This window comes from Camelina sativa, chromosome 4 (assembly GCF_030686135.1).
Source record: "Camelina sativa cultivar CO46 ecotype springtype chromosome 4, ASM3068613v1".
NCBI lineage: Eukaryota > Viridiplantae > Streptophyta > Magnoliopsida > Brassicales > Brassicaceae > Camelina > Camelina sativa.
In genome coordinates this window covers 29,880,048-29,899,674 of record NC_141883.1, presented here as the reverse complement: position 1 = coordinate 29,899,674, position 19,627 = coordinate 29,880,048, and the positions used below count along the sequence as shown (strand labels likewise).

The 19,627-nt window shown below is 36.5% G+C and overlaps 4 protein-coding genes and 1 long non-coding RNA gene across 5 annotated transcripts; 3 read left to right on the top strand and 2 right to left on the bottom strand.

The window, feature by feature from the left end:
* Nucleotides 1-184: 184 nt before the first annotated feature.
* LOC104782631 (uncharacterized) lies at nt 185-4,342 on the bottom strand. The gene is made up of 14 exons (XM_019245019.2): nt 4,206-4,342; nt 3,807-3,892; nt 3,606-3,707; nt 3,350-3,444; nt 3,168-3,265; nt 3,009-3,060; nt 2,674-2,766; nt 2,253-2,363; nt 1,864-2,146; nt 1,278-1,696; nt 1,094-1,203; nt 941-999; nt 659-846; nt 185-578 (listed from the first exon to the last, which is right to left on the bottom strand). The coding sequence occupies exons 4-14, from the start codon at nt 3,431-3,433 to the stop codon at nt 390-392; spliced, it is 1,686 nt and encodes a 561-aa protein (XP_019100564.1). The 5' UTR covers nt 3,434-3,444; nt 3,606-3,707; nt 3,807-3,892; nt 4,206-4,342; the 3' UTR covers nt 185-389.
* Nucleotides 4,343-10,266: 5,924 nt separating this feature from the next.
* Nucleotides 10,267-11,484, bottom strand: LOC104782630 (protein EARLY RESPONSIVE TO DEHYDRATION 15). Its single transcript, XM_010507621.3, has 3 exons — nt 11,381-11,484; nt 10,744-11,107; nt 10,267-10,638 (listed from the first exon to the last, which is right to left on the bottom strand). The coding sequence occupies exons 2-3, from the start codon at nt 11,087-11,089 to the stop codon at nt 10,487-10,489; spliced, it is 498 nt and encodes a 165-aa protein (XP_010505923.1). The 5' UTR covers nt 11,090-11,107; nt 11,381-11,484; the 3' UTR covers nt 10,267-10,486.
* Nucleotides 11,485-13,123: 1,639 nt separating this feature from the next.
* LOC104782629 (uncharacterized) lies at nt 13,124-14,796 on the top strand. Its single transcript, XM_010507620.2, has 3 exons — nt 13,124-13,564; nt 13,725-13,947; nt 14,364-14,796. Exons 1-3 carry the CDS (start codon nt 13,519-13,521, stop codon nt 14,407-14,409), a joined length of 315 nt encoding a protein of 104 aa, XP_010505922.1. The 5' UTR covers nt 13,124-13,518; the 3' UTR covers nt 14,410-14,796.
* Nucleotides 14,797-15,775: 979 nt separating this feature from the next.
* LOC147946334 (uncharacterized) lies at nt 15,776-16,428 on the top strand. The gene is made up of 3 exons (XR_015597622.1): nt 15,776-15,855; nt 15,971-16,097; nt 16,202-16,428. It is a non-coding gene; the product is annotated as an uncharacterized LOC147946334 (long non-coding RNA).
* A 2,240-nt stretch (nt 16,429-18,668) lies between these two features.
* On the top strand, nt 18,669-19,291 carry LOC109132619 (EMBRYO SURROUNDING FACTOR 1-like protein 4). Its single transcript, XM_019244383.2, has 2 exons — nt 18,669-18,794; nt 18,902-19,291. The coding sequence occupies exons 1-2, from the start codon at nt 18,731-18,733 to the stop codon at nt 19,060-19,062; spliced, it is 225 nt and encodes a 74-aa protein (XP_019099928.1). The 5' UTR covers nt 18,669-18,730; the 3' UTR covers nt 19,063-19,291.
* The last annotated feature ends 336 nt before the right edge of the window (nt 19,292-19,627 follow it).

Genomic DNA, 19,627 nt, shown 5'->3' with positions numbered 1-19,627 from the left:
AAATAAATAAACAATTCTTGGATTAAGAAGAAACTTTTATTTTTTGCCAAGTACTTAAATGGGGAGTTGGGGAGATTTGGCCATCTAATTTTGGACTTTTGACTTGAAAGTGTTAATGGCAATTACGGTCTAGTCCAGAAACTGAAGAAGTAAATTAGTCCTTGGTAACGCCAGACCAGACAACTTAGAACAACCTTCGTTTTAACTTTTAAGTATGTAACACAATTTTGTTTTTATACATGAATAGATGGGAGACTTGAGCTTCTTAGCCTATCCCATTCAAGTTCTTACAATGTCTCTACCATTTCCATAATAAAACCCAAAAATAAAAGATAAAGTGGAATTTTTTCCAAGCTAAAAAAGATCATAGAGGTCTCTAGTTCGAATCATCATAAGGACTCAACAAACTGAGGAACTTGAAGCTCAAGTTGTTGCTTCATGACACAGTTCATTAACCATTCGCTGCTGAATGTCCAAATTCCTTTCTTTGCTGCAAATAATGCCCCCACTGTGTCTTCTTCGCACCCTATGTATATCGTTTTTGATGTCTCCTTTACCTTTTTCACTCCACTGATCACCTGCAGATTTCCCCAAATAAATTACAAAGTTTTGGATTCAAATGTGGAACACTTGAAAGAAGTGGTAAACTAATACTTACATTTCCACCAGCGGATTTTATGATAGCAGATGAAGTTTTGATAGGTAACTCAATGTTGGATCCAACGCATATGTCATATCCTTTAAGCAACGAGTTTGGTCTAGCTTTTGCTCTAAGAACTGTGCTTTTTAGATCAAGATCATATTTCAACTGGTAGTCTTCGTCGTGCAGTATGTGTGAAGCTTCATCTATTAAACAAAAAAAAAAGTGTCAGCATTAGGATTTACTAGTAAGTGTAATCATCAGAGAGCAATAATTCATAAGATGTTTGTCTCATCTTACTAGCAAATCTTCCTTCTCGAAAACTTTCTTTCAACCAACTTGGTGATACTATCCAAGCCCTGCAACCAAGTATGATGTACCATAAACCGCGTTATTCCTATGATTTACACATAATTTCACTAATATGATGATGTCAGTAAATTTGAGACTAACCCAGAGCAAAGAGCAGTGCAGAAATTTAGAGTTTTCCTGACTTTTCCGGTGACAATATGTGTGCTCATTGTACCATCCAAGGTCACAACACCACCAAGTTTTCTTATTACCTGTTCAGAAGACAACATAAGGTGAATAAAAAAAACAAATATAGGGAACACATGACATAGAAATGTATCTATACCTCTGTCAACCAAGCTCTCTTATTTTCATCACAAATGTCCATCAGCAAGATTCTATAGTCTTCTCCATCTGGGCGAGCTTCCACGTCTATTCCAGTCGCCGCTCTGCATTGTTCAACAACGTTTCTTTTGCAAATTGTAGGCAGAGGATCCTTAGTTATATCCACTTCGGAGGAAGAACCGTCTTTCGATTGCTTTGCAGAGCTAAGAGTCAAATCTATTTTTGCTATCTCAGAGTCATTATTCTGGTTTGCCCTAATCCTTTTCGATTGCAAAGAAGACAGTGAAGCTTCCCAAGATCTCTTCAACCCCGGTGTGGAACATTTGGTCTCACTATCAGCTGTGGTAGCTTGATCAGAAATCACGTTGTTGTATTCCTTTCCTGTGGCCGAGTCTATTGGACTTCTAATACCAGAGAGACCTATGGCACATTATAACAGAAACTTCAGAGGATTTTTAACAAATTCAAATGCTTGACGATGAGTGAGTTACTTCTTCTATCCATATCCACATTCTCTTAGGCTATTTGATGAAAACAATTGAAACAAAATAAGGGTCTTAATCATTGAAAATAGTTTAAAAGCTTACAGTCAAGATATACGCTTTCACCAAAGCTCTCTCCAAGTTTAACTGAATCTCCAGCCACAGGACCTGTGCCATTATTTCTTGCTGACTGTAAAGATCCCTCAGACTGATATTTCCATGAAGAGGTAATCTCAAGGTTTGCAGGATTAAGAGACGATTCCTTTTTCAAATGAGAAAGCATGAGGGTTGAACCGCCGGGAAAACACAACGCTTTTCTAATATTAGACTTAATGTGCAACCTCTTTGCTTTTCCTTTGTGGTCTACCTCTGCTAACTTTATAAATCCCTGCACAATTCGTAAAGAGTTACAAGAAACCGAACATCAGAAGATGGTATAGTTTGCATCCAACAAACTATAAGATAAACTCCAAGAATAATAAACATATAATCACCTGTTTAAGCCAGAATCCTTCAGATTCTTTGTCTGCCCAACAGTATATAGTTCGGATGCCAACACTATGGAGTCTCTTCATTAATTCTTCATAGATGAGTTTACCAAAGCCCTGAAAATGCATTAATTAAAAACCATCTTGTCTTCTTTTTTTGATGAGGTTCCTAGCAATCTTTTGTAAAAGTGTAAAACCAGTTGCAGAAAGAAGAGAATAAAGTGTACAATTCTATGAAACACTTAATCCAGGTATGCAATATATAGACATTTACTATGAACTATTAAAAGACAAGACCTCAGGTAAAAAGCATTGCACAATAAGAGCTATTACAATACAATTTCTGAAACTGTTGCCAGTAGGAAATGCAGAAGTTTAAATGGTGACTTACAACATTAAGTGTCAAAGAGTCAAGACCAAAACAAACCTTTTTCTGGTGTGTGTATGTTACAGAAGCAAGAGGTATCTCAGCATACTGAGTATCAGCAGGGACTATTTGATAGGTGATTGCAGCCAAGATCTACAAAAAACACACGCCAAATAATCAATTGAGATGCAGTAAAGCAGAAAATCTAAAACGGGATGCATTGGTAGATTAAACAGATTCTGCCTATTGGAACAAAACAGCAAACTCCTAAATGCATAAGATTTTTCAAATTGTGAAAAGTTCATAGAAAATACATATCTTCAAGATTCATCCAGGGCCTAAGCTGCTTCTGATGAAGAACTAACGAGAGAAAATAACCAAAGGTTCTTAATTACCTCATCTGAGACTCCACCAAGCGTGGACTTCAAAACCAATGAACAATACTTACTGCAATATAAGTGCAATTTTCAAGTAGAGCATTAGAAAATGGGTTCAGTCCAAGTTGAAACAAGTAAAGAAAGGTTATGAACTTATGATAAAGAGAAGATTTATACCCTTTAGAGACACATCTCTCAAGAAACGCAGATTGTTTCCCAGTGTTTGAAGCGTATCTCATGTCAGGTAACTCTTTGCTATATAACCTCAACACTTCCTGAAAGAGTTTAAGTTACTAAAGTTAATGCCTTTATTTCTCATAAGAATCAAATCAACTGATTTTGGTCAGAAACCAACTTACTTGAAGATGAGATTTGGTAAACTCATCCTCATCCCGAGGATTAAGAAGAAGAAACATGTGTTCTTTCGGATATGCGGAAACCATTGTACCCTTCTCTGCACATTAAAAAAAAAAAAAAAAAAAAAAAAAAAAGAACTACTTAAGCAGCAGATAAAAAGAGAGAACTTTAGCATTTGCTACACATTTTTTTGTCATAGAAGCCGTCTAAGATTAACAGATGAAAATGGATTCAATAATCAAATTCCAGGACACGAACCTGAGATTTGCACTCTGTTGTTCCTGGGAAATTTGATTTCAATGCTTTTGAGTCATGATTCACAGGTGAAATTCTTACCATCCACTGCGACCTCGTAATCACCTTTGAGAAATCAAATTAAAAACACACGACGGTTCATTTAACTGACACGAGTATCGGGGGAATTAATAATTAAGTCGAGGGCTTTGTGAGTGTTCTTACCGATAGGGTAGAGAGGAGAGTGCAGCGGCGATGCTCTCCTCTTCGGCGCCATATTTAAATTTAGAGCGGGATTTCGAAATTTTTTACTTTTGCAGAAAAAACGAAACGAAACGAAACGTCGAATGTATAAATAAATAGTTTATTCAAAGGGCATTTACGTAATTAATAGTTAGTGTGACTTGATAACAATGGTCATTATATGTTTTGTCTATATTTTTATTCGCATTATCTTAGAAAAAGTATAACTATAACTTTTATTTTTGAAAACAAAATTTATAGAAAGAGGGGTTGGTGGAGGAAGAAGAAACATTTGGAACTATATACCCCCTTTTTTAAATAAAAAAATGTTATCTTTAGACAAACTCATAATCTTGGACAATATATTTAGATGATACCTACAAGAATGAAAAAGAGGCAAGGGTTTTTCTCTCTCCTGCGGTGCTCTGTACGGACGGAGACGAAGTGATGTATTAGATCTCCGACAACAGATCTGAGCCCCTTTCGTCCTCCTCTCCTCTTCTGTTATATGTTTTTCCCCGGATCTGTGCTAATTCGGTCTAAATCTAAAAGACTACTTTTTATTTCCCTTCTCCTTCTCCAACTACAGCTCTGTTCAGAGCCGCTTCTCTCTCTTTCAACCCATATGAAGCAGAAGAATCACTTTAGCATTATGCTAAGACTTACATATGTTTTCTCTAGCTAAATGCTAAGTCATTTTCTATACTTATCGACCGTAGGCTCAAGGACAACCTCACCTCTCTGTTCATGGAAAGAACAAGACATGTTTAGTGATAAGGACTGCTCGAATCTCTTAAGCTCCTCTTATTTCCACTTTGTTTCCACCATGATTTCTGGTGAGATCTTTCCTTACTCTGCTCTATCCTTCTGCCGGTTATCCAAGGCAAGCTCGGCATTCCTCGTGAGACCATTCCCTCTCCAACTGGGTGCTGACACTCTTGTCCTCTTTGGTCTCAGATCGAAAAACTTTCTCACAGTTGTGAAGGAGCTTCTGAAAACTCTCAATTGGGAACTATCTCCGCCTACCTACCTCTGGTCCCTTTCATTGGAACGGAGACCTCATTACATGAAGAATGAGTTGTGGCCTACCCTTCACCCCGCTTTGTCACCGGCCAGATCCTTATCAATTTATGTCTCACTTGGTTTGAAGGGATGTCATAGACCTCGTTCCAACCGCTGGCCCATGCCTCTTTTGAAGCTAATTCTAGATCTGGTGAGCTCTTCGCCGGTGGAACAACCATATCGAATGTCAACCCTCTTAACAAAGTCGGATCTGGGGTCGGCGATAAAACTCGTGTTAACTCGGCTGATTCGATCTCACCCTTCTCATCGGTCAAACATCTGGTGTCAGTTGGTGAATCCAAGGGCTTCAACCTTAGACACACCCTCATGGAGAAAACCGATTAACATACTGATGCTCCCATCGCTGGATTTCTCTACATTCGTTAGAGAACAAAAGCTTCGACGACATGGTTCCGTGCCGGATTGTCTCCGAAAATTTCAAACTGATTCCTTTTGGTGGGCCTCTACTGCAAATTATTTGGAGTGGGATAATGACGGTTTAGTAAAGAGGACGTATCCAAAGCTCAATAGCATCTGCCAATTCGTAATAACTTCCTCACTAAATGAGAGATCATTTATAAAATCTTCCTTTAAAGAATGCTTATTCTTGCAACGTTACTTATTAAGTCCCGGTCTCAAGGTGCCATTGCTAGAGCTTATAATCAATCGTTCCAAAGTTAGTACGGTGGGGTTTTATTCTCCCTCCGGAACTAATAAATGAGAACAATTGCATGGAATTGCCAAGGGGCGGGAGCTAAACTGACTCGTCGCCGACTGCGTGAGATGTGTCGTAATGTACTCACCAGGCTTTTTATTTCTGTTGGAAACCAAAAATGACAAGTTTTATCTGCAAGAAGTGCAAGCGGATTTAGGTTTAGATAACCTTCAAACCGTTGAGCCTGAGGGCACTAGCGGCGGTTTAGCTTTATTGTATTCGAATGAGTTTCCGGTAAAGTTTTTATTACTAGATGACCGGTTAATCGATATCGAAACAATTATTAATGGAAATCGGGTCTATATGTCATTTATTTATGGTGACCCTGTCCCTGGAAATCGTGATTATGTTTGGGAAAGACTAATGCGTATTGGAGTCTCGAGATCTGAGCCTTGGTTTATTATTGGAGATTTCAACGAAATAACAGGGAATCATGAAAAAAGAGGGGGTAAAAAAAGATCGGAAACCTCCTTTCTACCCTTCCGTGCTATGATTGATTCATGTGGGCTCATTGATTTCCCTTACCAAGGAAACCAATTTTCGTGGATTGGTCAACGGTCAAATGGTAAGATTCGGTGTCGCTTGGATAGAGCCATGGGAAATGAAGAGTGGCACAATATATTTTCCCACACTAATGTGGAGTACATGAAGATGTGGGGTTCGGACCATCGTCCCCTCCTTGCATCTATTCTTACACGTCCAAAAAAGTTTTTGAGAAGGTTTATGTTTGACAAGAGGTGGATTGGTAAGCCAGGCCTCAAAGAGGCGGTGGTAGATGGATGGGGAGGGGACGACAATTCTGTTGAACGTTCCATCTTGAAAAAAATCCAAAATTGTAAAAGAGCAATCTCCATTTGGAAGAAAAATAATCAAACAAACTCAGAAAAGATGATTAAGGAACTTCAAGAAAAGATTGATGAGACATATGGAGATGATCAAGCATCGTCGAAAACTCTCCTCAACCTAAAATGGCAGCTCTGCGAAGCCTATAGGGAAGAGGAAGCTTATTGGCATCAAAAAAGCAGAGAACTTTGGCTTGCAGAAGGAGATCAAAATACAAAATTCTTCCACGCTTCCACAAAACAAAGAAGGGCAAGGAACAAGATCACTGGCATCCTTAATCAACTTGGAGTCTGGGTTGATACAGAAGAAGGGATAGAAAAAGTAGCGGTGGAGTATTTTGACAATCTATTTTCTTCCTCGAATGCGAGCGAACCCACATTGGCCATAAAGGATGTACCTACATTGGTCACACCTGACATGAATGAGCATCTCACAAAAGAAATCTCAGAAGAGGAGGTCAAACGAGCTTTGTTTTCCCTAAATCCGGGAAAGGCTCCAGGACCGGATGGGATGACTGCTTTGTTCTTTCAAAATTTTTGGGAAACCATCAAAGGTGATCTCACTAAGATGGTGAAGAACTTCTTTAGCTCAGGAATTTTTGATGGCAAGCTAAATGAGACAAATATATGTTTAATCCCGAAAGGAGAACGACCTCGTGAAATGTCAAGATTTCGTCCTATTAGCTTGTGTAATGTGAGCTATAAGGTCATCTTAAAAATTCTGAGCTTACGTCTCAAGAAGTTTTTGCCGGAACTTATATCTGAGACCCAATCTGCCTTTGTGTCAGGAAGATTAATCACAGATAATATCCTCATTGCTCAAGAAAACTTCTATGCCCTCCGTTCTAATCAGGCCAACCGGAAAAAATTTATGGCAATAAAAACGGACATGAGTAAAGCTTATGATAGGGTGGAATGGAATTTCTTAAGAGCTTTGATGGAAAAAATGGGATTTGATCAAAAATGGGTGGGTTGGATAATGCAATGCATTACTTCCGTCTCCTACCGTATTTTGATCAATGGAGATCCCAAGGGACGAATTAGGCCAACACGTGGGATTCGTCAGGGGGACCCAATCTCTCCATACCTATTTATACTTTGTACTGAGGCCTTAATTGCTCAAATTAGGAACGCAAAAAGAGAGGGAAAGATCCAGGGTTTACGTATTTCGAACGCAAGCCCACGTGTCTCCCACTTACTTTTTGCAGACGACAGTTTATTCTTCTGCAGAGCCGATCCTCAGCAATGCAAGGAAATTATCGATATAATCCGCTTTTATGGTGAGGCGTCTGGACAAGAAATTAACTTCTCCAAATCTTCTCTCATGTTTGGAACCGAGGTCCCGTCCCATATACGTCAAGAGATCAAATCTATTGTTGGGATAGCACAAGAAGGAGGCATGGGTACATACTTGGGTCTCCCTGAGAAGATTCATGGGTCAAAGGCACAAGTCTTTGCATTCGTGAGGGATAGACTCCATAAGAAGGTAAACTTATGGACTTCGAAATTTCTATCCAAGGGAGGCAAGGAAGTCCTGATCAAATCAGTGGCGCAAGCAATTCCGACATATGTAATGTCGTGTTTTCTCTTACCAAAAGCTATATGCTCAAAACTAACTAGCGCGATAGCCAATTTCTGGTGGAGCAATAAAGCAGACAGTAAAGGACTACACTGGATATCATGGAAGCAATTGTGTACTCAACTTTCGGAAGGTGGGCTAGGCTTTAGAACACTAGAAGAATTTAATCTTGCCCTTTTGACAAAGCAACTATGGAGATTGCTGAGATATCCAGATTCCCTTCTTAGCCGAGTTCTAAAAGGGAGATACTTTCGATATTGTAGTCCATTAGAGATACAAGTATCAAATCGACCTTCGTATGGCTGGAGGAGCATGTTGGCAGCAAAGCAGGTTCTTTCATACGGAATTCGTAAGACCATAAGCTCGGGTTTTAATATGTGCATCTGGACTGAACCATGGATCGCAGATACGCCAGCACGGCCACCCCAAAGTTTAACTAGTGAGAGAAATCCTTTGATTTGTGTTAACACCTTGATAGATTTCAACACAAAAAAGTGGAAAATTGAACGTCTTCGGGAACTCTTCCCCCCAAAAGAAATTACCCTTATTTTGGGGATTAAACCGAGCTTGAATGCCTCGAGGGACGGCTATTCTTGGACTCTGACAAAGTCTGGAAATTATACCGTTAAATCTGGATACGAAGCCGCGAGAGCTATCTCTCGCCTTGCTTGCGACCTCTCTTCTCAGGGACCTAGTGTTACGACACTTAAGGCGCAAGCATGGAAGTTAAAAACATCACGGAAGCTTAAGCATTTCGTTTGGCAATGTGTGACTGGGTGCTTGGCAACATGTCAACGCCTGCATTATCGCCATATTGGTAGAGATAAAGATTGTCCTAGATGTGGAGCGGAGGAGGAAACTATAAACCATATGCTATTTGAATGCCCCCCAGCACGTCAAGTATGGGCTTTATCGACAATCCCTTCCTATCCTATGGTGTTCCCTTCATCTTCCCTATATAGCAACCTCGATTTTCTATATGGGCGTGGCAGAGACTCTGGTGCAACTGATCAAAACTTGAGAATGTTCCCGTGGATGATGTGGTACATTTGGAAGGCAAGAAATAAGAAAGTGTTTGAAAATATCTCTGAATCTCCGCAAGATACACTGGAGAAAGCTATCCAAGAAGAAGAAGTTTGGAGAAGAGCAAATAACAGAGACTTAGCACTAGCGGTAGTAGAAGCATGCATACCTTCGATCCCAATTCCTCAAGAATCCATTGTATGCTTTATAGATGGATCTTGGCATACAGAGGTGGATAGGAGTGGGCATGGCTGGATTGCGTCTATCGGTGATAGAATCCTGCACATGGGGCTAAAAGGATCGCGCAGAAGCTTATCCCCATTACATGCAGAGTTAGATACCCTTATTTGGGCTATGGAGTGCTTATTAGCGTTGGACTTGGATAAAGCCCTTTTTGCTACGGATTGTTCAGACCTCCTAAGGATGACGTCTAATATCGAGGATTGGTCGACCTTTTCATCAGAATTGAACGATTTTATTCATTTCAGAGATAGATTTGCTAATTTTAGTATTAGATATATTTCCCGAGAGGATAATTTCCGTGCCGATAAACTTGCGAAATGTGCAAGAGCACGAGGTTTCTGTTTTTCCCATGTAAGCTCGTCGGTACCTAATTGGCCTCTTTCGAAGAAAGTCATCTCCGATAATTTAATATATGGGGTTTGATCGTCAAAAAAAAAGCTAGTGTGACTTGATATGGCCAAAAAAAATCCAGTTAAGGAAAGAACATAAATGCCAACGCGCTGCGTTTTAAAACGCTTTCGAGTTCATATAAATGTCAAAACGACGACCTGTGGAGTGTGGTGCAATTTTACTAATTCGGGTTATAAAATTCAGAAATATGTCTGAGTTCTGTTGATGGGCGTCTCAGGTTGGTGTGGTTGGTTGACAATGACACTGTCTGCAAGTGCAAACACGTATGGTAAAGATCAGGAAGGAGCGTCTCAAGTATGTTCCAAGAATCAATGCGTCTTTGCTTGTAAAATCATTAATAAACCAGTGTTGGTCGAGAACTCAACATTTCAGTAGTTGGCAAGTGAAAAGCTTCTTCTTACATCTGAGTATTGATTGGTTTCTCTTGGTCTTAAAGCCAAAGCAACATATATTATTGATGCAACTGCCTCTTTGTAGCCATCACGGATTCAGTATAACCAACTCTAAACTCTTCTTCGAAATTTGCTTTCTATGGAAATGTACTTTTGTCTCTTTTTTGGTTAAGCATTAATGGAAATGAACTCTAGTTCTCATATCTCTTGAAAGTTTACATTTGTTTTTTTTTTTATGTTTTTACATTTTTGTGATAACAACAAGTTGGGAATGAACATCATAAAGGTACAAAGTTACAGAAAATTACGAAGGTACATTGGTGGTGGCTAAGATAAGATACAGACCCAAACTGCTCTGACTAGTTTTAACAACAAACCAAAACCCTCTCTCTTATTCAGCGAGGCTGGTGGATGTTTCTGGGAGCAGCAGCAACCCTCTGGTTTCCCCATTTCGCTGGCTTCTCCGCATACTTAGCCGGCTCTACATACGATCTAGGACTCCTGTTTCCAGTTGATTTCCTAATCATCTCACCATTCTTTCCCAACCCTGATGATGATACATAGATAGAACAACAACAATTAGTCTCACACAAATCTGTTGATTCTTGGATTAGCTTTTTGCATATTGGGAAGAATCATAAAACCAATTTACCAAATTCAGAAGGTTGTGCTTGGTAATACATTTGTCCATCGAAACCTTGATCAAACTCAGCAGAAGCATCATTGTCAAAGAAATCTTCCATGTCATCGAAATCAAATGATTCTGGGAGAAGATCAGCTACATCGACCTGATGACCTCCACCATTCTCATTCTCTCCGTTGTCATAGAAACCATCAGCACCTTGGTGCTGGCTGATCCAATAGTCATGGTACCAAGTCGAAGTCGTCACCAATTGCCACCACTCCGGTGAGAAATCTTCCACTTGTCTCACAGCTGCTGGAATAAATAGAGGTGCGTCGGGGTTTAGAGTAGATCGTCTTCCTGATACCATCGCCATTCTTAACAAACTCTAGATCTACACACACAGTAACAAAACAAACAAGTTCAGATCAAAATCCAAATCCAGATTGCATAGTGAAATCAATAGATCTGTATATTTCCCGATCAGGTAAAACACAGCTTACTTGAGATCTAAAGATAAATCAAATCACTGATCATCATCACATATGTTCAAAACTAGTCAAACTCATGGATCAACACGATCATGACAAAGATCTAAAACCAGAAGATACAAATCACTTGATTCATCCATCAAAATCGAGAAGAAGAAGAAGAAGATCTTTTTTACCTTGGGGCTGAGAAAATATCTGGATGCTACTTGCACAAGTTGATTTTTTTTTTTTTTTTTTTTGAAGAAAGCGAAATGGATTAGGATGAATGAGCAGAACCTACGTTGCAAGAGGATGAGAAGGAAGGAGTAGTTAATATATAAAGTGAGGTTCGGTGACGAAGCTAAGGTTCGGAAAGTCGTGGGCATGATTAAAAAGATGAGAGACAAGTGGGCAGGTCTGGACCCATAGCTAACATGGTTTTGAGTAAATCTGCCGTCCACGTGTTGACGCGTTACTGTTGGCTTTTATTGACTTTTTTTGCTGCGTTTCAATCCTGTTGGCTTACTCACACTAAAAGTTAAAATTGTTTTTATTCTTTTTTTTTTAAATATCTTTAAATTCGGTCGGAAGAGGATAAGGTAGGACTTGGGAAGAAACCTAATCCAGTATAAGCCCACTATCTACAGATGGGCCTAACCCACTCATGATTTGTTTTTTAGTTACTGAGCAGACATCGCTCTACTCCTTACTAAGACGGTAGGACTTGTTTAAGAGATTGTTGTTGGTTACACATATATTGTAGTTGATCGATAATTAATTTTACAAGTTGTTCTTGTGATCGATTTAGAAGAGGAAAATATCTTAGAGGAGATTATTATTGATTAAGGATGACTAGGAATATTCAATAGTGATGTTATTTTCGGGTTTTGGCTTGATCTCATGATTGTGGGGTCTGCCATATTTTGTCAAGTGTGTGTCACTGTAATTGGTTTCGTGCAATATCAATCATTCAACTTGTATATCTTGTTTAATGAGGAGTTTGATTGAATTAAAGAACATCCTTGGATTAGACCAATATGATAGTTTGTATACTTTCTTTAAGTTAACAAGAGTAGGAGATTATATGATTATGTTATCTTTTTTTTTTCCCAGACTAGATCGGTGTGGTGATCTGATTTAGAGAAAGTTATCCCTCTTTTAGTTATTGCAATATTGTACCATCGTTTTCGAAATTCAACTCACATTGAAGTTCTTTCTAGCATTTGCTAATTTGCAGATAAAACCCCACATAATACACTCTTTTAACGCTCGTGCAGTATTATTATAGTAGTTCTCAGCTTGTGCTTTTTAGCATATTGTTTTCTTATCAATATTCTCATCATCTTCATGCTAAACTATCTCACCAGGGCAAGAAATGAGATTAATGGTGTATCGTGTTACCAAAAGTATATTCTAGCATATGGCTTCGTCTTAGGTAATGTGCGAACAGGACATAATTTGTAGGAACATCAAGTGTGAGCAAGTTAGTTAAAGAGAGTAATTAAAAGCGCATTATTGGTTTTGATCTTGATCTGAAGTTTATTTCAATAAGGTGCCATCTTTATTAGTGACTTTTGAGCTAATTAAGAATTTGAGGGATATGATTGTGTAACACTGGATACAATAAGAACCGTTGTATAAAAATGTGAAAGAATAATTTTTTTTTTTTTTTTTCAATATGAAAGAAGAAATTAGATGGCTTATCTTCTATTCTATTATGAGTCCTCTGAGCTTGAATGGTTGTTATCAACAAGAGAAGAAAAACTAATTTCAATTATTTTTGGTATTTGTATGCATTTAATTATCATGTTACAAAAAACATACTATCTTTTAACAAGTTAGTAGTAATGTTTAAAAGTCAAAGAGTCAATAAGTTATTGATTTTCTTCTTTATAGTAGAAATCAAAAGTAATATATACTGACAAATTCATTCAGGCATCACTAGATTTTTTGTTAAGACACAACACAACACAACACACTAGAAGTCTAGAAGGACGAACATTAAACAACCAATGAAAAAACAACAGTGGAGAAACCGCGTGAATCTTGTTGATTCGTTTTATCATCGTATTGAACGCTAAAGTTATGGATAAAAACAAGAAAAATAAATAACTGCCAAAATTAAAATTAAGAATAAAAAACGCGTTTTACTTAAAACACTCTCCTCCTTTTCCTTTTCCTTCTCTATCGCTCTCTCTATAAACTTTTCTTCCAACTCACACTTTTGGATCTCTCTCTAGGGTTCGTGAATCGTGTGATCTCCTTCTTCCTCCTCCTCCTCTTACGACTTTTTTTTTTCATAATTCGAAGAAAGAGGAGATCAAGAAGAAGAACAATGAGCCAGTACAATCAACCTCCCGTTGGTGTTCCTCCTCCCCAAGGTCACCCTCTATCTCCATTACTTTTTCTTATTCCGGTTTCGAATCGATCAGTAATTAATAGAATTGTTAATTTTTATCATCAGATCTGTTTGTTTTGTTTGTTGATTATGCTGAATTTAATGTGTGATTTTTGTGTGTTTGGGATCTGAATTGTAATTAGGTTATCCACCTGAGGGATATCCAGCACCGAAAGATGCTTATCCACCACAAGGATATCCTCCTCAGCAAGGTTATCCCCCTCAGGGATATCCACCTCAGGGATATCCTCCTCAACAAGGCTATCCTCCTCAGCAAGGCTATCCTCCACCGTACGCTCCACAGTACCCTCCTCCACCGCAGCATCACCAACAACAGAACAACAGTCCTGGCTTTCTTGAAGGATGGTTAGTCACTCACTCACACTCTCACACTCTCATTTTTATTAGTATAATTTGACTTTATTCCCTTATCTGAATATTTCATTACAGATTGTTAGGAATCAAAAATATGTGCATGTGCTACAGCTATAATATTCTTCTCTCTATATCTTCACTTTAGAATATTCCCTTATGTCTTTGATTCTTGTTTTTTAACATGAAAAGAGTGTGAATCTGATGTTGGTTTAGTGAATTTTGCATCTAGCATGTACTGGTTACTACTACATTGTATGTTTAAAAGCAAACTAGATTTGTGATTTTGCTTCCTCTTGTTATTGGTTTGTGAGTGTTTGTTTATGAGTACTTTACTTGTTCAAGTTTTTGTTTGTTTTGTGTTCAATTAAAAACTGAGGTGTGAACAATGTAACTTTTTTGTTTTGCAGTATTGCTGCTCTGTGCTGTTGTTGTCTCTTGGATGCTTGCTTCTGATTGTGGAGTCTCTCTACATTATTAAAAGCTTCTTCGGGATTTGATTGTAAGAGGGTTTTTTTGGTTAAACAAATAAACCCTTTTAATTGATTTGTGGGCATTTAAAAAAAAATTGGATCTCTCGATGATTCTCTTTCCTTTATGTTTTATGTTCTTCGGTTCATAACATTAACTATTCGTCTCTTTGACGTTCTGGCTTTGTTTGTTTGTTTTTTTTTTACAATGGGAATGTAAATTGGTGGGGAGACACTATTCTATGCCATAGTTTAATTGCTTTTAGAAGAAAAAAATCTCTCTCTATGTTCATAATTCATATCTCAATGATTATAGGTTCGTCCATATATCATTGAAAGAAATAGAATCGTTCCGCGTGGAACTTTCACCGAATGTGTATGGTCTTCGATCCACATGGCCACATGGGTTGGTTTGGTTTAGGTCTGGGCATAAAAACCGTACCCGAATACCCAACCCGTAATCCGATCTGAAAAACCGGGTTCGGGTTGGGTACAGGTTTACCTATAAAACTCTATTGGGTTCTATTTTCTAATACCCGTGAGTTCAGGTTAGGGTCGGGTAATATCCGATACCCATTTGGGTACCTATTAAACCCGAACATATAAACATATTTATAATATTTATCATTAATATAATGCAATTACTCCAAAATTATGATTATAATTTTGAATATTTCATTTAGTTTTATACCTAAATATCAAAAATAATCAAAATATCTAAAATATTTTGTTATGTCACTACAAAAAAATGTGTAAGTTGTATCACTTAAATTGTATCACAAAACTAAATGATATAATATTAAATTATTTATTGATAAGTGAAGCAAATATATATGACTTAGCATCAATTATTACAACTGATATTATAATTAACTATTTTGGCATCAATTAATTAAAATTGATTCAATTTCTATTATATTGTGTCATATAAATTTACATCATTTAGATAATTGATGTATCTATTCATTTTTAATAAAATCATTTTTTTAAAACGACACAAAATTTACATCAATCAAAACTGATGCTAAAATAAATTACATTAATAGCATTAATAAATTAAATATTTTTTGACAACAAATTAATGAAAATTTAGAAGATAAATATATAAAAAATTGAATCCTAATTATTATATAAGAAAATTACATATCTAATAAAACTAAAAAATATTTTTCTTTTTGTTTTGTATGTATTGTTTCTTTATCTTCGGATTATTACAAATCTTAGCTAACCTAATAATTGGGTTTCTCATTTACAATCGTAGATTTTTTTAGATACTGATTTTGAAAAAATAAAATTTTTATAATGAACAAATTTTCCTTTTTAAAATATCAAAATATATAAGATCTGATTTTGTTTCTTTTCTCACCCACGATCTTTCTTATCTGCCCACAACCATCTTAATGTTACTATATTATCTCCAAAAATATTTCTTGTACCAAATCTCTCTCAGTTCTCTCTGGCCTCTTCTTTATTTTATTGTTCTTGAGTTTCCGTTTCGTAACTATGGCTAACTGTTCAGTATTTTCTCATTTTTGTTCATTACTCAGGCGGCAAATCCATCATGAGCGTTGTTATTGTTACAAACAACCGAAACAGTTTTGCAGTTAAATCCATCATAGGCGAGAAAGAAAATTGGGAATTGTGTATTTGTCTTCACGGTTTGGGAAAACAAAAGTAAGATATTCTAAAATTTTCTACATACAATTATTGTTTTAATTGAGTTAAAGTATTCTACAATTTAGATTTTTTTTTCTTTTTACTGTAATCTAAATTTGCAGATAAATGTCCTCAACTACAATGATAATTCAAAGGTTCATAATCATGATCATGACTACATGTAGAAGACAAGAACCAGAAGAAAGAATGAAAGTTTTCAAGATTGATGAAAAAAGATGTGATGCTAAATCATGTTTGTGATTGTTTATTTCTATTATTTTTAGTGATGTATTGCAAAAATCTTTCAAAGATTTTATTTCAATTGAAAAGGAGTGATTTTAGGAGAAAATTTTGACATAGCAATTAATGGATGAACAGAAATTTCTGAAAATATTTAAACTAATATATTTTTTTTTTGTTTTTAAAATAATATATTACGTTCATTTTAGGTTATTTTCAACTGATACAAATATTACTATCAGTTATCATAAGTGATACAATTATTATAAGTATTTATGAAATTAAAACTATTTTTTTTGAACGATTATTTATAAATGATATAAATATTTTACATCACTTTTTATAATTGAAACAAAAATATTAACATCATTTCTATTAATCGATGTGAAATTTAAATCACTTTTTGCAATCGATGCAAATTAACATCGATTACAAAAATCGATACAAATATTTTGAATATTAACATCAGTTTAAAATAAATTGATACAAATTATTTGCATCAACAAAATATAAATCATTCATTAAAGTGATGCAAATTATTTTTACATCATTTAAAGGTGATGCAGATATTTAAAATAAATGATGTAAAATAAGCTTTTTTTGTAGTGTGTAAGTCAAAATTTAACTAAATTTATTTAAATTTAATTATATTTTTTCGGGTACCCGGTAGTTCGGGTACTAATCGGGTTCTAAAATTTGTAACCCAAACCGACCCGAACCTGATAGTACCCAAACCGAACCGAACCCATATATCTAAAAATATCCAATGGATTCTATTTTTCTAAACCCGTTTACCCGAACCCGAATGGATAATACCCGAACCCGAACGGGTTACCCGAATGCCCAGCCCTAGTTTGGTTCCATTATTGCTGTTTGTTTGGTGATGGCTTTAATCAGGGCGAATAAGAGATTAGTATGAAAATGATATAGCAACTGTTATCAAGGGGAATGAAGATTAGTATGATAAGTTATTGCAACTAGTACAAACATAAACATTACAATCACAAAAATCTATTGAAAAGAAATCCAAACAACATAACATCCAGAACAGGCATGACCCATGAATAAAAAGCCTAATTGGCGAAGTCATAATTACGAGAGGAAGGACTCAAGAAACGTAGATGCATCATCAGGCGACGACCCATACCGTTTTGTTTCGCCGTTGACATAAAGAATCAAACCGTTTTGGTTCTTTATCCCCACAACAATTGCATTATCTTTCTTAAATCCGTTTGTCGACATTGATTGAACACAAGGTTTAGTCTTGTCGACACATTCTACTCGACTTGGCTTTGGATAATAGAAATCGGTTGGGAAAAAATTGAACTGAAGAAGACCCGACATTGAAATCAAATCGAACGAAACTCAACAACTTTGTGAATGTGTGTATTTAAGTATTTCTCGTGTGGTTTGTATTCCTTTTATTTCGTTTTATATATAGAATGTGGAATAAGGGGTTCAGAGTGATTATGGGACTTTGAAGTTTCTTGGGCTTTACGAGTTTTGCTTGAGGAAAAAGTCTAGCTTGGTTAGGGTTTGAAAAGTCTTTAATCTGATCTGCTTTTGACGCCTTTGACATTAATCACGCATCTAGAAACAACTAGAAGAATAAAGCAACGATGGTTTAAATATGAACATTTTTTTTTTACTTATCTTATGGCTTATGCATAGACATCTACAAATTGAAAACCACATGAATCAAGAATATAACCGTCATCGTCTGGTCTCCAATTTACAACAAAAACAGTTGATGATCCCTGGGATATTGAGAGTTAGGAACGAAAGCTGAGGGTGGTTATGAAGTTGTATCTATGACCACTAATAATGTGCTCTGTTTTGGCCTTTCGGTGTATGTCATTTGTTTTTGCATCTGTTTGGAAACGAGGATAAGACGACCCTTACTTAAATACAAAATTTGGTCCAAAGTCTCATTGCATCCTTCTTGAGGTTTAAGAATTGTGCGAGAGCGTCTTGAGGAAGAATTGTTGCAATGTATCATGTATGGTTACATTTTCACAAGTAATAAAATCCGAATCGCTAAAGTCGTGATGTTTTCGATCTTTGAAAGCTCCAAAATCCTGGCAGATGAAACTGAATTTTGAACTGCAATATCCATGAAGCAATCGTTTATTGATTTTTCATGGAACAAGAGAGTGGTTTTGTTAAAAGCTTGAAGTAAGAGGTTCCCTGTTGACAAAGCTTCTAAGATCAGTCCTATTACAACAAACAAACCGAAATATTTGGAAAGCTCAAAGATCATGACCGCAGAAAAATATATATTATCATAAATTACCTGATTTAAGCTCTCTATTTCCTCTATATATATAGAAGATTACGCTTTGGATTTTACAACAACTCAGTAAGATATCTAAAAACACACAAACATCATATCCCTTAATGATATTCAAACCATGAAATCATCACATGCATCTCTCGTCTGCATACTATTGCTTTCTCTATTGGCTCTACATCAATGTATGTATAATTAGTTGTCTAGCTCATATATACTGTTTACTAAATATTTCTTTGCTTTAGAGCCATCAAAAAGTTGAGTTGATGTGTGTTTCAACTTAAATATGTAGGTGCAAGGATAGGAAGATCAAACAAAGTGGATATGTCTGCATGCTTCCTTGGCGATTGCAACAATGTTTTCGAAGGCGGCTGTTATTGCTGCCCCAAAACGCCAGCTCTTTGCTGGGCTGAAAAAGATTACTGCACCACTTATTGTCAATCTCAAAGCTAAAAAAACCTCTGATAGACTGATCTACAACTACATGTTCCATTTTTAGATATACACCTATTGTCATTTGTGTTTGCATCTGTTTAGCAACGAGAATAAGAGTATTTCATATTACATGTACATACTAGGCCCAAGTCACATGCCCCGACCTTGAGGTTTAAAGATCTTGTAATCGTTAACATTGTACGGATACTTCGTTTACAAGTAATACTTATACAATAAGATTCGTATTGATGTTTTTTTGTTCTTTTTTTTCCATAATCTGGCCGGAGTCTCAGCATTTAAACTCTATTTAAGACTTGTGACAACCGACAAGAAGGGCACTCTTGCCATTTAAGACTTCTAGTGGCCTACAATGATTGAAATCGTAGTATGAAGATTCGAACTCTAGTCGTCAATCACATGATGATTCTTTCAACCACTTAACCATATGCATCTCTTTGGGAGTAGATTAGCATGGTCCCCGCACAAAAATGATATACGCACAGATCAAAAAATGTTTTTGTTGTTGTTAACTCTTCTAAGACCATACTTATTGCACATACCACCACTTGGGGTATCAAGAAAA